At 44.0% G+C, this 14,140-nt stretch overlaps 1 protein-coding gene across 16 annotated transcripts in view; it reads right to left on the reverse strand.

Annotated features, from left to right (window-relative positions):
* Window positions 1-1,376: 1,376 nt before the first annotated feature.
* Window positions 1,377-14,140, reverse strand: part of obsl1b (obscurin like cytoskeletal adaptor 1b) — a 41,614-nt gene continuing 28,850 nt past the window's right edge. For all 16 annotated transcript variants that reach the window (XM_060039407.1, XM_060039406.1, XM_060039405.1 and 13 more), the window contains 10 exons: window positions 13,805-14,077; window positions 12,549-12,815; window positions 11,107-11,373; window positions 9,904-10,016; window positions 9,169-9,322; window positions 8,375-8,536; window positions 6,743-6,847; window positions 5,938-6,204; window positions 2,992-3,263; window positions 1,377-1,702 (listed from right to left, as the gene is read on the reverse strand). In XM_060039407.1, coding sequence (XP_059895390.1) covers window positions 1,688-1,702; window positions 2,992-3,263; window positions 5,938-6,204; window positions 6,743-6,847; window positions 8,375-8,536; window positions 9,169-9,322; window positions 9,904-10,016; window positions 11,107-11,373; window positions 12,549-12,815; window positions 13,805-14,077 — 1,895 coding nt within the window. In that variant the 3' untranslated portion in view covers window positions 1,377-1,687. The remainder of the gene's footprint in view (window positions 1,703-2,991; window positions 3,264-5,937; window positions 6,205-6,742; window positions 6,848-8,374; window positions 8,537-9,168; window positions 9,323-9,903; window positions 10,017-11,106; window positions 11,374-12,548; window positions 12,816-13,804; window positions 14,078-14,140) is intronic.

The raw sequence follows: 14,140 nt of genomic DNA on the forward strand, positions 1-14,140 counted from the left end.
CTCATTTAATACAACGTCCTATTGATATCATCCTCACTTTCAACCAAAAGTACCACCGTGTTTTGGCCCAGTGTATTTACATTTTACTAACCCTTCGTCTTCAAAGCAAGCTGTGCAGTCTTCAACATCAAAACAACTAAACAAATGTCAGACGATGGTAAATGGACAACATTCAATTCCCAAGGGAAATTGCATTGATTAAATTGTCACTAGTCAGGTTCACTTAAAATTATCTTTTAGTTCTTTAAACTTCAACTTCAAAGGACATTTTAAATACAGCCAAAGTATTTAAAATATTTCAACAAACTTGAACCGTGCCAAAAAAGGGAAGCAAAGCAGACTATTACTGTAGATGTATACTAGGTGGATGCTTTTATCCAAAGCCATGACCGCATACATTCTTTTTTCAGTCAAATATTATCATGAAATCATCTCATCGCAGGTGTGTCACATCAACTCTTATGGAGCAGGTGAGCGGTTTACCAGATCAGCCAATAAGAGGGCATGCAAAAGCATTTGTTTAACCTAGAGAGTCATTCAAACCAATCTTCTGGGGTTTGGTTTTTCTTTTGAACCAGTTATCGTTACATTCCTCGACAATGATTGATGATTAAACGCAAACAGTTATATTGATACATCGGAGTTGCAGGGTTCGTATAGAGCCGTTAGTGTTACCGTAGCAATTCCTATTGCAAACATGAGCTGGCTCTTCATTACAATTAAGTTAGTTGAAAGTCTTGCAACACTATTAAACATACAATAATCTGATGGACTTTGATATATGTATCTCATGTAAATCTTGAATTAATTTAAATCATCTGCATTTTATTTTAACAGATTAACGGACTAATGGTACTGTAGGTAAGACTTAAGAGCTATCATTTGAGCGGAACTTGTTAGAAATGCCATAGCCATATGTCAGCTGTTGGTGAGTGACTGTGTGCCTGCTTTTACAAGAACGCTTTCAGACTGCTCCCGGGTCATTTCTGGGTATTTCGTCCATGATAGTATCGAGGAATCCATCATGCCTGCAAATAACATTCACTCACAGGTCAGTAACACCTAAATGCAAGAGAAACATAGAGAGCAAGGGAGCAGAGAGGGGTTGTGTTTTTTTGGTTTAGTTTCTAAATCTTTCTAAAGCTTTTTTCCACTATCTCTTTACAGCTTTCAAATCTTAACTACAGCACCTATAACCTCACATACATATTTCAACATTCATAATTTGTATGGATTCAACTGGCAGGTCTTTCTATATGCAAGTCTTTTTCATCAATATACCGGTAAATAGTTTTTTATTGGAATCTTTGTACTATAGTGTTGGGTTTTCAATGGTGCCCTTTTCGAGATTTTCGATTTTGTTGTTCTACATCAAACTTTCATGGAGGTTTGAAAAATCACGACTATTATAAAAAGTTGATATGTGTTGTTAGGCCATGGCTTGCAGCTAAAAAAAATTATGACTTTTCACATATGGGATACCTCACCGCTCACAACATTATTCAACACCATCAAGTCAGCTTTCAATAATAATATAATATAATCCATTTTGTAACCAAGGCACCTTACAGTATAGTGTATGAGTGCATGCATTTGCTTTTTAGTTTGTTTACATCTCTTGACTATTGTCAGGTCAAAACAACCAGTGCACTGTAAGTTAATCCTATAGCTGGGCGATGACACCCTGTCAATCAGGGATCACCTGTGAAATGTAAGCAGAGAAGAAGAGCGTTAGAAATAGAGACCGTCCATCAGTGAACTTGGCATTAGGTAAGTCAAAACGTCCTCGATACCGTAAGGTATAGCTGCCCAACCTCTGTCCAATATAGGCCAATGTTTGGGAAGGGAAGAATGTGACCATTTATGAGGATGAACACAACACACATTTTGAGGATACTTTTGAAATACATTTGCAGTTTCAATAGCTTTTATTTTTAATTCATATCATATGCTGACCTTCTTAACACCTTTTCTATTTCTAGTTCCTTTATCTCCATTTCCCTGCGGGGTGCCTCCTCCATTTACACTTTAATCAAGCCACTTTATGAGTGTCTAAAACCCGATCCAGATGAATAAACTCAATACTCTCTCATTAATAGGAAACCTTTATACTGCTAAATATAGTTTAGCATACTATCATTAAACTGGAAGTGGAAATAGCGCCAGAGTACGCTTGACCGACATGCCCATATACGGGCCGGATATGTAAACACCTAATATAATTGCCGAGTATGTGGCGCTGGCTGGGCCAGACCATTAATGACTTGTCACGGGTGTCATGTTTATACAAAGTCGTGCAAGCGGCTTAGCTGTTTGCAAGATCTACAGCTTAAGTCTTTGCAACTGTTGTTTTTTTAACTCTTACACTTTAACGTATTTTCCTTTCTCAGATCAATGCTCCATTATGTGGTACATGTCTCCATCTTTTTGCATTTGTTCTCAGTTTACTTTTCGCAATGGTTTTGTCTGTTTCGTATTTTACGTGTCAGCTCCATCTAGTGGTCAGGTTTTGAATCTCATCATATGGAGCCAATGTGTTCATCTATTTGCCGAGCTTTTATTTTCAAACAAAAGCTCAAATAAAAATATTGATAATATTATATTACAAGTACATTCATATAGAGCAGTATGTGGTGATTGCAGTTACGTTACATATAATGTTCTAATTTGATCTAATACAATTTTTGATCATTCTTGTTAACATTCTTTGACACAAACTATTGGTTTACCTCGGTAAACCAAATATTTGGCCTTACTTTGGTTTAAACTAAGCCCTAATTAAAAGGCTCACATTTATACGCCCATCATGTGAATACGTCAATAAGGTTTAAAAGACAAATCATTTAAAGGACTGAATTATTTAATAATAATTATAAAAAATATATATAATATACAAATTCATTAATACATGCTGTATTAATGAATATAAATAGAAACAACAGTAAAAGATAGAAAGTGACAGAAAAAGAGACTGAACCCAAAGGGCCCTACCTGCCGCACGGTGAGCTTGGCGGTGCTGCAGGCGGGGCCCAGCGTGAAGCCCACCTCCCCGCTCATGTCGGGGGCTGTCTCCCTGAGGGTCAGTCTGTGGATGGGGCCCATCTTCTCCAGGAACACGGTGGCGCTGGGCTGCAGCTGCTCCCCCCTCAGGCTCCACACCGGGGCCCGCAGCACCGGATGGGAGATCTCACACTGGAAGCAGGCGTCACCAGGGGCCCCCACCTCCACGTCTTCCAGGGGCCTCACCATCACTACGGACTGGGCTGGGGGAGGGGAGGGGGGGGTTTACATTCCCAGCTTGGCTTCTTAGTGGACGTTATGTCAGTTGAGGTAGAGACAGGTGCTGTGGTTCAGGGGTTTGTAAACTGTGGGGGGCTTCGGCCCACTGTAGACAGCAGTCTAGTGTTTTTTTGTTAAGATTCTGACATACAGCTTTTAAATTGACTTCATATTTAAAATTTACCTTGCATATTTATACCGCTAGAGAGCGGTATCATTTGAAGTCATATTTACTTCTAATGGTCATAGTTCAGACCTGATATAAACCTTATGGGAGAGCAAGAGAAGGGGGAAGAGAGGGAAAGAGAGAGGGAGGCAAGTGAGCGATATAGGAAGACTGAGGAAGAGAGGGAAGGAGAGAGCTAGATGGGGAAATCGACCAAGAAAGGGAAAGAGGAGTGAGAGGTAGATACGTCTGAATCCTATGAGAAGGAGAAGGGGAGTGGGGTACAAGTAGAAAAAGAGAAAGCTAGATATACCAAACCTAAAGATGAGAGGATATCAGAGGTAGAGAGGGGGAAAAAGGGAAAGACATAGAGGGAAAAATAGATACAACACCCTTAAAGATCCCATGGCATGAAAATTTCACTTTCTGAGGTTTTCTAACATTAATATAAGTTCCCCTAGCCTACCTATGCTCCCCCAGTAGCTAGAAATGTTGTCGGGTGTAAAACGAGCACTAGGCATTCTGATCCGCTTTTGAAAAAAAGAAGCTCAGATGCGCCGTTTTGGAATTTTCCCCGTATGTCGTCATCATTACAATTACAATTAGGGCATTTGGCATTTATCCAAAGCGACTTACATTAATACACACATTGACACACCGACGGCAGAGTCAACCATGCAAGGCGACAGCCAGCTCGTCAGGAGCAGTTAGGGTTAAAGTTGTAAGGGGAGATGCCACCTTCCTTTTCTCTGCCAGCCCAGAGAATTTGGCCCGCCAATGAGCTACGACCGTGCGAGCGCCACATGTGTGTGTGTGTGTGTGATTACACACACTGTAACGCAAGTGTTGTACACTTCTTTTTTATTTGGATAACCCTTCTGCTGTTGGTGTCGGTTCTTTGACGTCTCTGGTATTTCCACAACAAGACTGTAGTTGGGGTTATCTCAGCCATCGTTGAGCCCAGCTGCCCGCCCCGCTGGCAGCTGGCAGCTGGCAGCAGGCAGCGCATGGTCCAGTCGACTGCAGATTGATGTGGAAGTGGAAGAACTAGAGACGTCGGAGAACCCGACGCAGTCGTTTGTGATTCATAATATCGTCTGGAGGCGCACACAGCTTTTGCGCATGATAATATGTATTATATGCTATAGATATCTATGTAATATTATATGATATTACTTAGATATATATACATGGACAGGATATCGAGGCGTAGTCGTGGTGGGGAGGGGTTGCAGTTCGGTGGTCTGAGGTTCTCGTCACTGCTTTTTGCAGATGATGTGGTCCTCATTGGATCATCGGCCTGTGACCTTCAGCACTCACTGGATCGGGTGGCGGCCGAGTGTGAAGTGGCTGGGATGAGGATCAGCACCGCTAAATCTGAGGCCATGACTCTTAGCTGGAAACCGGTGGATTGCTTACTCCGGGTAGGAAATTAGTCCTTAGCCCAAGTGAAGGAGTTCAAGTACCTCGGGGTCTTGTTCGCGAGTGAGGGTACGATGGAGCGTGAGATTGGCCGGAGAATCGGAGCAGCGGGGGCGGTATTGCGTTCGCTTTACCGCACCGTTGTTATGAAAAGAGAGCTGAGCCGCAAGGCAAAGCTCTCGATCTACCGGTCGATGTTCGTTCCTATCCTCACCTATGATCATGAGGGTTGGGTGATGAACGAAAGGACGAGATCGCGGGTACAAGCAGCCGAGATGAGTTTTCTCAGAAGGGTGGCCCTTAGGGATAGGGTGAGAAGCTCAGCCATCCGTGAGGAACTCGGATTAGAGCCGCTGCTCCTTTACTTAGAAAGGAGTCAGCTGAGGTGGTTCAGGCATCTGGTAAGGATGCCCACTGGGCGCCTTCCTTGGGAGGTGTTTCAGGCACGTCCAGTGGGGAGGAGACCTCGGGGAAGACCCAGGACCAGGTGGAGAGATTATATCTCAACACTGGCCTGGGAACGCCTCGGGATCCCCCCGTCAGAGCTGGTCAATGTGGCCCGGGAAAGGGAAGTCTGGGGCCCCCTGCTTGAGCTGCTCCCCCCGCGACCCGACCCCGGTTAAGCGGATGAAGATGAGATGAGATTACTTAGATATAGAGCTCCAGGACTGTAACGCAAGTGTTGTACGCTTCTTTGTTATTTGGATAACCATTCTGCTGTTGGTGTTATGGTGCATAACACGTCGGACTCTCGTCTCTGGTAACGAGACTCGTAGTGGGGGTTATCTCAACCATGGTTGAGAAGGAATTGGGGGAAAGGAACTTCAAATACTGTGTTAGGGGCCCAGTTATATCTATATTAAAGCATCCATTAAGTAGCATGCCATGGGACCTTTAAGAACGACAGAGGGAGAGAGAAATCTCAGAGAGATACGATGCCTATCAGAAAATTAGAGAGAGATAAGAAGCCAATGGTGAGTAGAGGAGAGAGGTTAGAATTTTAAAAAGTGAGAGAGCAAGCCTAAGATAGTTGAAAGATATTAGAGAGTTAGCCATAGATGTGGACCTACCCTCGACGGTGAGGTGGGCGGAGCAGCTGTACTCGCCCACCTGCACGCTGTAGGTGCCCTGGTCCCGCAGCTCCACCGGCTGGATGATGAGCTTGCGGTAGCAGCCCTCGCTGCAGATCTCGAAGCGCTCCGAGGGCAGGATGACCGTGGGGCCCTTGTACCAGCGGATGCTGCAGCGCGGGTTGGACACGGTGCAGTCCAGCAGCACGCGGCTGCGCTCCACCACCGTCTGGTCCTGCAGGGGGTTCACGATGTTCACCGGGAGCTCTGGGGACAAGAGGCAGGCGCTGTATAGGTTAGGATGGATGGATGGATGGATGGATGGATGGATGGATGGATGGATGGATGGATGGATGGATGGATGGATGGATGGATGGATGGATGGATGGTAAGATGGAGGAAATAGTGTAAGCATTGTTCCCATTTTTAGCAATAACATGTTAGTATAGATTCCCTGATTAGAAAAAATCTTAAATGAAGGTTTCCGTAGGTGTGTGGTAGACAGTTTTTTACTTCTTGTTTGCGCTTACTTTACAAGAGCCTATTTAAGACGTCAAGTAAATTATACTGGACTAAGCTTAGAGCAAATGTCCCCTCATATTAACAATGTAGAAACCCTTCTTCCTTCATGGCAATATTTCTCGAACCTGAAAATAATCGTTTTTTGTCTGCCCTTGATATTATGTAACTATAAAGAGCTATTTCAGGACAATTTAAGAAACATCAGGAGTCATTAATACGGTAAAGTGTAAAATAAATATTTTTCTTTCATATATTTTTGCTACTATATTATATATTTATATACCTTCCACCTTCAGGGAGGCCACAGATTCAACGTGTCTGGCCACAAACTTGATCTCTCCAGAGTCCTCTCCTCGCACGTTCACCATCAGCAGGAAATGTTTGGTCCCTGAAAGAATAACAACCAAGATATTAATAACCAATGATTAAATTAATTAACTAAAGAAAGAAAGTGAAACATAAACAAAAATCCAATAACCAGAGATTAGATAAAAATTGAAAGAAAATATTCACACACGGCATCGTCCTTTTATACCCTATAGGGGTTACTAAAACATAGTTAATTGTAATCACATATTTTATTATGGGAAATGTTCAAATCCTTTTTTTGCTTAGAGCAAAATAATTCCTTTGAAAGGTGGCACCCCAGTGAGCACCATTTACATTTACATTCATTTTTAAATGTAGGGAATTTAGCAGACGCTTTTATCCAAAGCACCTTACAATAAGTGAATTTGTCAGAAGGAGAAACAATATATCGCTGTCGGTACAATATGGATGGCAAGCACTAACGATTGTTAGGTTAACGCATTCCCTGTATCCAGCAGTACTAACTGTCAATCAAAAAAAAGTTTGTGCGGGTGCAGCCATCATTTCCAGACGTTTTGTGTGACGTTTTTGAAAAAACAAGTCGTACTTTACATGTTTTAACCATTTTACAAGCTTACCTTTTTGTTGGCTTAGCATTTCTGTAATTGGATTGCTTGCCTACCTGACTTATTCACAACCCACCGTGGACACCGACTACACTCTAACTTTTTAAGTTATAACTAAGGGTGTTTGAAGGTGTTGAAGGTATACTATGTAATGTCTGCCACTAGGGGTCACTGTTTTCCTGTGAGCAAAGCAGTAAAGGGCCATATATCGCCATTGACATGCTACCAAATGTAACGACCCATTACTGCGAATAAAACTACAGATTTCTCTGGGTTTGAACATAGCCATTGAAGTGGCATGAACTAATTAAATCCTTTGTGGTGTGGTGGTCTCGTGCTAGGTATGACTGGGAGAGTTGTAAATGTTAAACAACATGGTTTATTCTAACAGAGACGCAAGGTAAACGGGCTGGCGTTCTGGGGGTGGTTCATGAAGCATCTGACGAACACAGGTAAACAAAGTGGCCATGTTTGTAGTCTTTTAACTTATCTATAAAATCATTAAAACCTTATATGGTGTTATCCATTATGTGTTGAAGAAACCATTCATAACTGTGGTTAGCTTGAAACATGTTATCAGAAATAGCATATACTAAAATAATTGACATCACTAGAAACACTTTTGCTAATATGGGTATGCATCTAAAAAAAATAATAACTTTAGCTGTTTGTAGATATTTGAATCCTGAAATATTGCATACAAGGCCTTTTAATTGTGTATCTGATTGGTGGCAAATTGTTATGAACAGCCACGGCACATACAGGATCATTCTGGAGCACAACGTTGTGGTGACAAGGCAAGGCTCAACTAGACTGTCTAATAAATATAAAATATGTATATAATAAATTTAAAATATTAATTAAATAATATTAAATGTGCAAGGTTGAAATAGAGTAGCCCCTGTTTGGGTTATGAGGCACCATATACCCAATAGCTGCAATCCGTGTATGACAATAAGTAAGTTGTTTTCTCTGCGTACCTTCCTGACGTATCTTTATGCTGCTGGTGGGTTGGATCCTGTCCCCGTTTCTGTACCACTCCCCTGGGACGTCCTCCACCGAAAGATCGCACACAAACACAGCGTTCTGGTCCTCCTGGATGTCCTGGTCCTGTAGTCCCTGCACCACCAGCACCTCTCGCTCTGGTGGGGGGGGAGGGATCAGGGGCCAGGGGCAAAGAGTGGCTCATTCATCACATTCATTCAGGTCACAATATGAGGATTGTATTAATGAGAAACCCTAACATTTGAACCAAGTAAACCAATCTTCTTGCACTGAAATGTAATTATTCTAGACAAAATAGGTACAGACTACTCAGGGAGAGTCACATAGGAAGGTTTATCAATTAAATACACCTGATGTGTAGTTAAGTGCACTTCTTGAATATACCCTTTCTTCTTCATCTACACCGAGGCTAAAACGTTTTGGACTCTTTTAGAGTGACAGCCTCGGCGTGCTATCGGATTATTGATACGACTTGCAGCTGTAGTAAAGGGGCATTCTCCTTGTGCTGCCTATTCTGTTTGTCTTCCTGGAACTGTAATAGCATCCACAGTCCTGTAGATGGCGATGTTGCAGCTAGGGTGGCAGGTTATAGCCGACACAGCAGAATTCAGAACTACCTTTGGTCTACAGTCAGATAAAGTGCGCTAGATCTGGGACCAGTGGTAGTGCCACTGGTCAAGTAGGCAGGCAAGGCCACATAACATGTATCTGATTTCCTTTGAGTAGCTCTTTAAAAACCCCTACTTTGGCCAAAGAGAGTTTGATTTACCATAGATTTCGATTGTGCAGGAAGTAGAGGTGTCCGCTGCGTCACATGTGTACTGGGCAGAATCACCCACAACACCTTTCATGATCTGCAGGAAACGTTTTCTCCCCATTGCAAAGATACGCTGGTCCTTCCCTGGCTTTACCTCTGCTCCATTCTGGAGAGCCGGTGAGATTGGTGTTAGAGTATTCAAACCTATCCCAATAAGGAGCCTCAAAGTCAAGAAACTGCCAGTCTCATTGCATGCTCACACACTCAGGTTTTTTACCAATAGACAGCAATAACCTTTCCGTTAGTCCAAATGTTTGGCCTCAGCCGAAAGTTAGCCTAGCCAGTAAGTCTAGCCCACATTCTTGGGAGATTCAGTAAACGACTCGGAGTCTAATGGACCAGAGTCCCTGGAGAAACCCCTGTTGACCATTAGGGACAACATGCAACCTCTTGCCAAACAGAAACCCAGATCCCTGGATCTAGGGGGTAAGCATCAGAGCTAACACACTGAGCCACCTGAGCCCTGGTTCTTCATTTAGATGGTGTAAAGCCTCAATCTAGAGGGCACCTATCATGTGTGCTACTATGGGGATGGATAGAAGTTATCAAATACTTTGTCCATGGGCGGCTGCCTGTGTAGGATTCATTGTGACTGGGGTATATTTGTGGATTTCCTTTGAATCATGTCCAGATCTTACTGCGTACATGCAAAACATGCAAAACACAAGTTGTCAGATGACTTCTTGCCTTCATCCACCGAACGTCCACGTTGTGTCGCGACAGTTCACATTCAATCGACACCACTGAACCTTCTGGAAACTTCTGGTCCTCCAGATGTCTGAGGAACGTCACCGGTGGTTCTGAATTTGGGAAATGACAATCAATCAAACTACTTTTATATTGAGCTTTCCTTAATGCTCAAGAGTAATAAAAAGTGCTAAGCAAGGGGAACAACAACAATCAAATTCACTGTATTTCAAATGCCCGATAAAACTAGAACATCATGAAACCACTGGTCATTTGGAATTAGCAGAGCCTTACTCAAATTAACTATATTTCAAATGCCCCAAAAATACTCAAACATCATGAACCCATTTTGGTCATTTGAATTCAAAGCCTTATTCACAAAAGATCATAGCAAGACACACACCCAAACACACACACATTCCCTGCACTTATTCCCGGTCCCCGGGCATCCAAAGGAATGATATGCGGTTGTATGTGTATATATGCGTGCCACTACAACAGTAGCCTATATTTAAGCTACTGCATAGGGACACCAATTTTCAGTGATGACATTTTGATCCCATTGTCATCCAGGGCACTTCAGCCACTAGCTCAAAGGGGATGAGGCCCCGCTGTATGCCATGGGATGGGGGGGGGGGTCCCGGATTATTTTACAGCATCGGGGTTGAACTAAGATCTGATAGAATTGACAGCCTCCTCAGGGTCACGCTAGGCTATTTAGTGTCGCTAACGTCAGTCTGGCCTGGTGGTCCTCTTGCTATTATAAAACTGCAGTACTACGGAGATGGTGACTGCTTTCACTAGTTTAATTATCTTGAGGTCAATCCTCAAATACATAACTTATGCAACATGTTTTGGCTTGCATGATAAAAAAATAATATATAATTAGGTCTAGATATTGAATATCATGTTTTGAATATACACAAAAGTCAACAGAAGTCATGCAGTTATTCAAATACTTTAATTTACTTTAGTACTGGAATTAATACTGACAACCTAACGCTGAAGTCCGTTCTTACTTAAAACCTTCTTTGGTGTCTTCATCGGACTGAGACACTCGCCCTGGGATACCACTGACATTACAGACCTCTCCAGTCATCCCACCACTGTACAGAATACCTTGGCACTGACGCAATGTAGATCATATCCTATCCGTCTGGTTTGAAATAAGAACCTTTTACGAGCACGACTACCACCACCTACCCCTGACGACGAGCCTCGCGGAGGTCCTGAGGTTCTCCACGCAGAAGGAGAAGCTGCCGGTGTCCTCAACGGCCAGGTTGGACACTGTCAGGCTGTGGACGTGACCTTTGGTGCTGATGCGCCAGTGTTTGGTGGGCTTCAGCTGGACGCCGTTCCTCAGCCATGAGCCGGGGACGTCGGCGTGGGACAGAACCACCTCAAACGAGGCCGTCTCTCTCTCGGTGGTCCAGATGTCCTTTAAACCCGTATTGATGGTGACTTTTCTCGCTGTTGGATTGGGATCGGGGGGGGGAGAAAGAAGTCATTGAATCAGAGGGGGGAATTAACGAATGAATACAGAAGTAAGTCAAAGAACCAAGCATGTTTCAGGAATAGTATATCATTCTGGCACTGGGAACAATGGACCCAGTGGACAAGGCCAGACAAGGTATTTTGTCATCCGAACACAGGGCTTCACATGAAAGCCAGCCCTGAAACTGCCAACATTTTAAATGTATTCAGACGCAGATGGGCATTCCTCCTGGAAAAAAGGCGCTGTTTATTTTGGAGACCTGATGACAACAACCTCAGTTTCGAAGGCCAGTGATTAAATTTAGACGCAACAAGAGGAGATCCAAATTCCTAGGATGTGCCAACACCCCTGCCGCCCGAAGCCCAGACTTTCCCCTTTCCCAGCCACAGCCGTTTTGAAAGGGCTGCTTCAAACTCAGATCAGGCGGCTAAGTCCGCTCAGAACCACGCAGACCAACACACCAGAGAATGCCTTCACGACATGCCGGCACTTATATTGTCTCTTACTGTGTAGTGGGATTGCAGCAACCCCCGACGTAATCGGGTCAATCTTAATGTTCATCATCTTAGTCTTTCATCATGGACATTCAAGTTCAGCTGTTTCAGCACAATAATGACAGCTAAAGTCAAGGGTTAGGGTTACAGGCCCCTTAATTGCTTAGTTACATAATAAGTACTTCCTTTGGTTTGAGGCATCATAGCTTGTGTTGGCACCGTAATCTTGTGCCAACATAAAAAGCTCTGACTCTGATTGAGTTTTGAATGTTTTGCCAATCACCTGTCAGAATCTGTCACATCCCACACCCAAAGCCCTTTACTCGTATTACTCTGAGGCAGGGGTTCGAGGTTTGTTTTCAAAATATTGAAAGAGTGATAGAGATAGTTAGGAGAGAGAGGCAGTGAGAGAGAGGAGAGGGGTGCTGGCTTTGGTGGTAGGTAAACAGACGTCAACAGTGAATAGCAATGCCAGTTTGGATTTCAAATACACTGATTGAGCCAGAGAGCAGAGTCAAGAGATGGAACGGAGAGTTTGAGAGGTGATGAGAAAGTGTGTGTATGTTGGGTTGGGGTTGGGTTTTTTTTCTGGGTGAATGCGGTTGATAAACGGAGGTCAACAGCGCATTGGCAAAACAAACACTGTGTACACTCACGCTCCACAGTGAGCTGGGCTTGCGTGCGATCGTGGAGTGACTCGCAGCTGTAGATGCCCCGGTCGGCGACAGCCAGCTTGTGGACCGTAAGGGTGTGCTTGCGCCCCTTCCGTTTCAGGCTGTACTTGGCCCCAGGGTGCAGCAGCACCCCCTGCCTCATCCACTGCACCTCCCCGGAGTCCAGGCTCACTTCCACCTCCAGCGTCGCCTCGCCAAACTCCTCGGCAGTGAGAGGCGCCATGCTTTTGGTGAAGAGCACCTGTTGCTCTGGTGGACACACAAGACAAAGAATGAGCCAACAGCCATTCAGCCGTACAGTATCATATTGGTCGATACTGATAATGTCCTGACTGATAAAGATATTAAGATAATAAGATAATAGTTATAAGATATTGTAAGATACTTAGATAGTTACTTTATTGATCCGGAAATAACACAGCAGCAAGTATAGGACAGTAGGAGAATAAAAATATACAGAGAGATGTTTAAACAGAAAATGTATACACATATGTGGTATACTGTTGCAGTATAAGCCATTTGGCAAACCATTTCGGGCAATGTTTCAATAAAAGTACCAACAAAGACAGCTCATAGTAAATGATAGCTAGCTCCTCCTCCCTGCCGTTTCCCAACCCTCCCCCCTGCCCCACTGTGCCACTTGTCTCTGTCAGTTACTGAAAGGAATCCTAACAGGAGAAGCCGTTAAGCGCTACCCGTCAAAGGCGCCTCTTCAACAATTTAAACATGTCTGAAGGCGCTTATTATTTATCACATATACGCTGTTCATGCACAAAGGTCACAACGGCCCCCATAGAACTAACTGCTGTTTCCCTACTCAGCGACTTGCGAGTAGGAAACTGGAGAGTAGTAAATGAAGAAATGTCTTAAACAAACATGAAATACACAAAAAAAAGTATTTGTATTAATTTGACATGGTGAAAACGAGGGAGGAGCATCGTGTCCTTCCATAAGGGTCGCTTCTGCAAAGATAAACGGCAACCATCCATAATTTAACCATAACAATGCAGTGAAATGGATGCAAAGGTGCAGCACAGTGGCTGTTTGAGTGACTGGGTATTAGGCATCCATTGGAAAGAGGCCTATCCCCTACCCACTCACTAATGACATGCTTCTGACTTTACTTAAGTCACTTTGGATAGAAGCGTCTGCTAAACAGTTAAAGTACATGTTGCAGTTGTAGTTGTGTTGATTGGCTGGATGGAATGGATGTGTGGGGGGGGGGTGTCAGGGCTCACCTTGAACCTGGAGGTTGGCCTGGGACACCGCCAGCCCCTCTGCATCGGCGGTCACCCTGGCGCTGTCTGATACTCTGCACTTCTTGATGCAGAAGGTGTGACAGAGACCGTTGCTTATGACGGTCAACCTGTCGTCCTGGTGGACCCGCTCGCCGTTGAGGCACCACGTCAGGTGGGTGTCCTCGGGCGAGACCACACACTTGAAGGTGGCGTCCTCGCCCTCGCGCACCGTGATGTTGTGGAGCTCGGCGATGAACTCCACAGTACGAGGGGCTGAGGAGAGGGAAGGTTTGTCAGAAATAGGGTTCACTCTGGCCGCCGTTACGACGGGTCGCT

Source organism: Gadus macrocephalus, chromosome 20 (assembly GCF_031168955.1).
Source record: "Gadus macrocephalus chromosome 20, ASM3116895v1".
Classification (NCBI taxonomy): domain Eukaryota; kingdom Metazoa; phylum Chordata; class Actinopteri; order Gadiformes; family Gadidae; genus Gadus; species Gadus macrocephalus.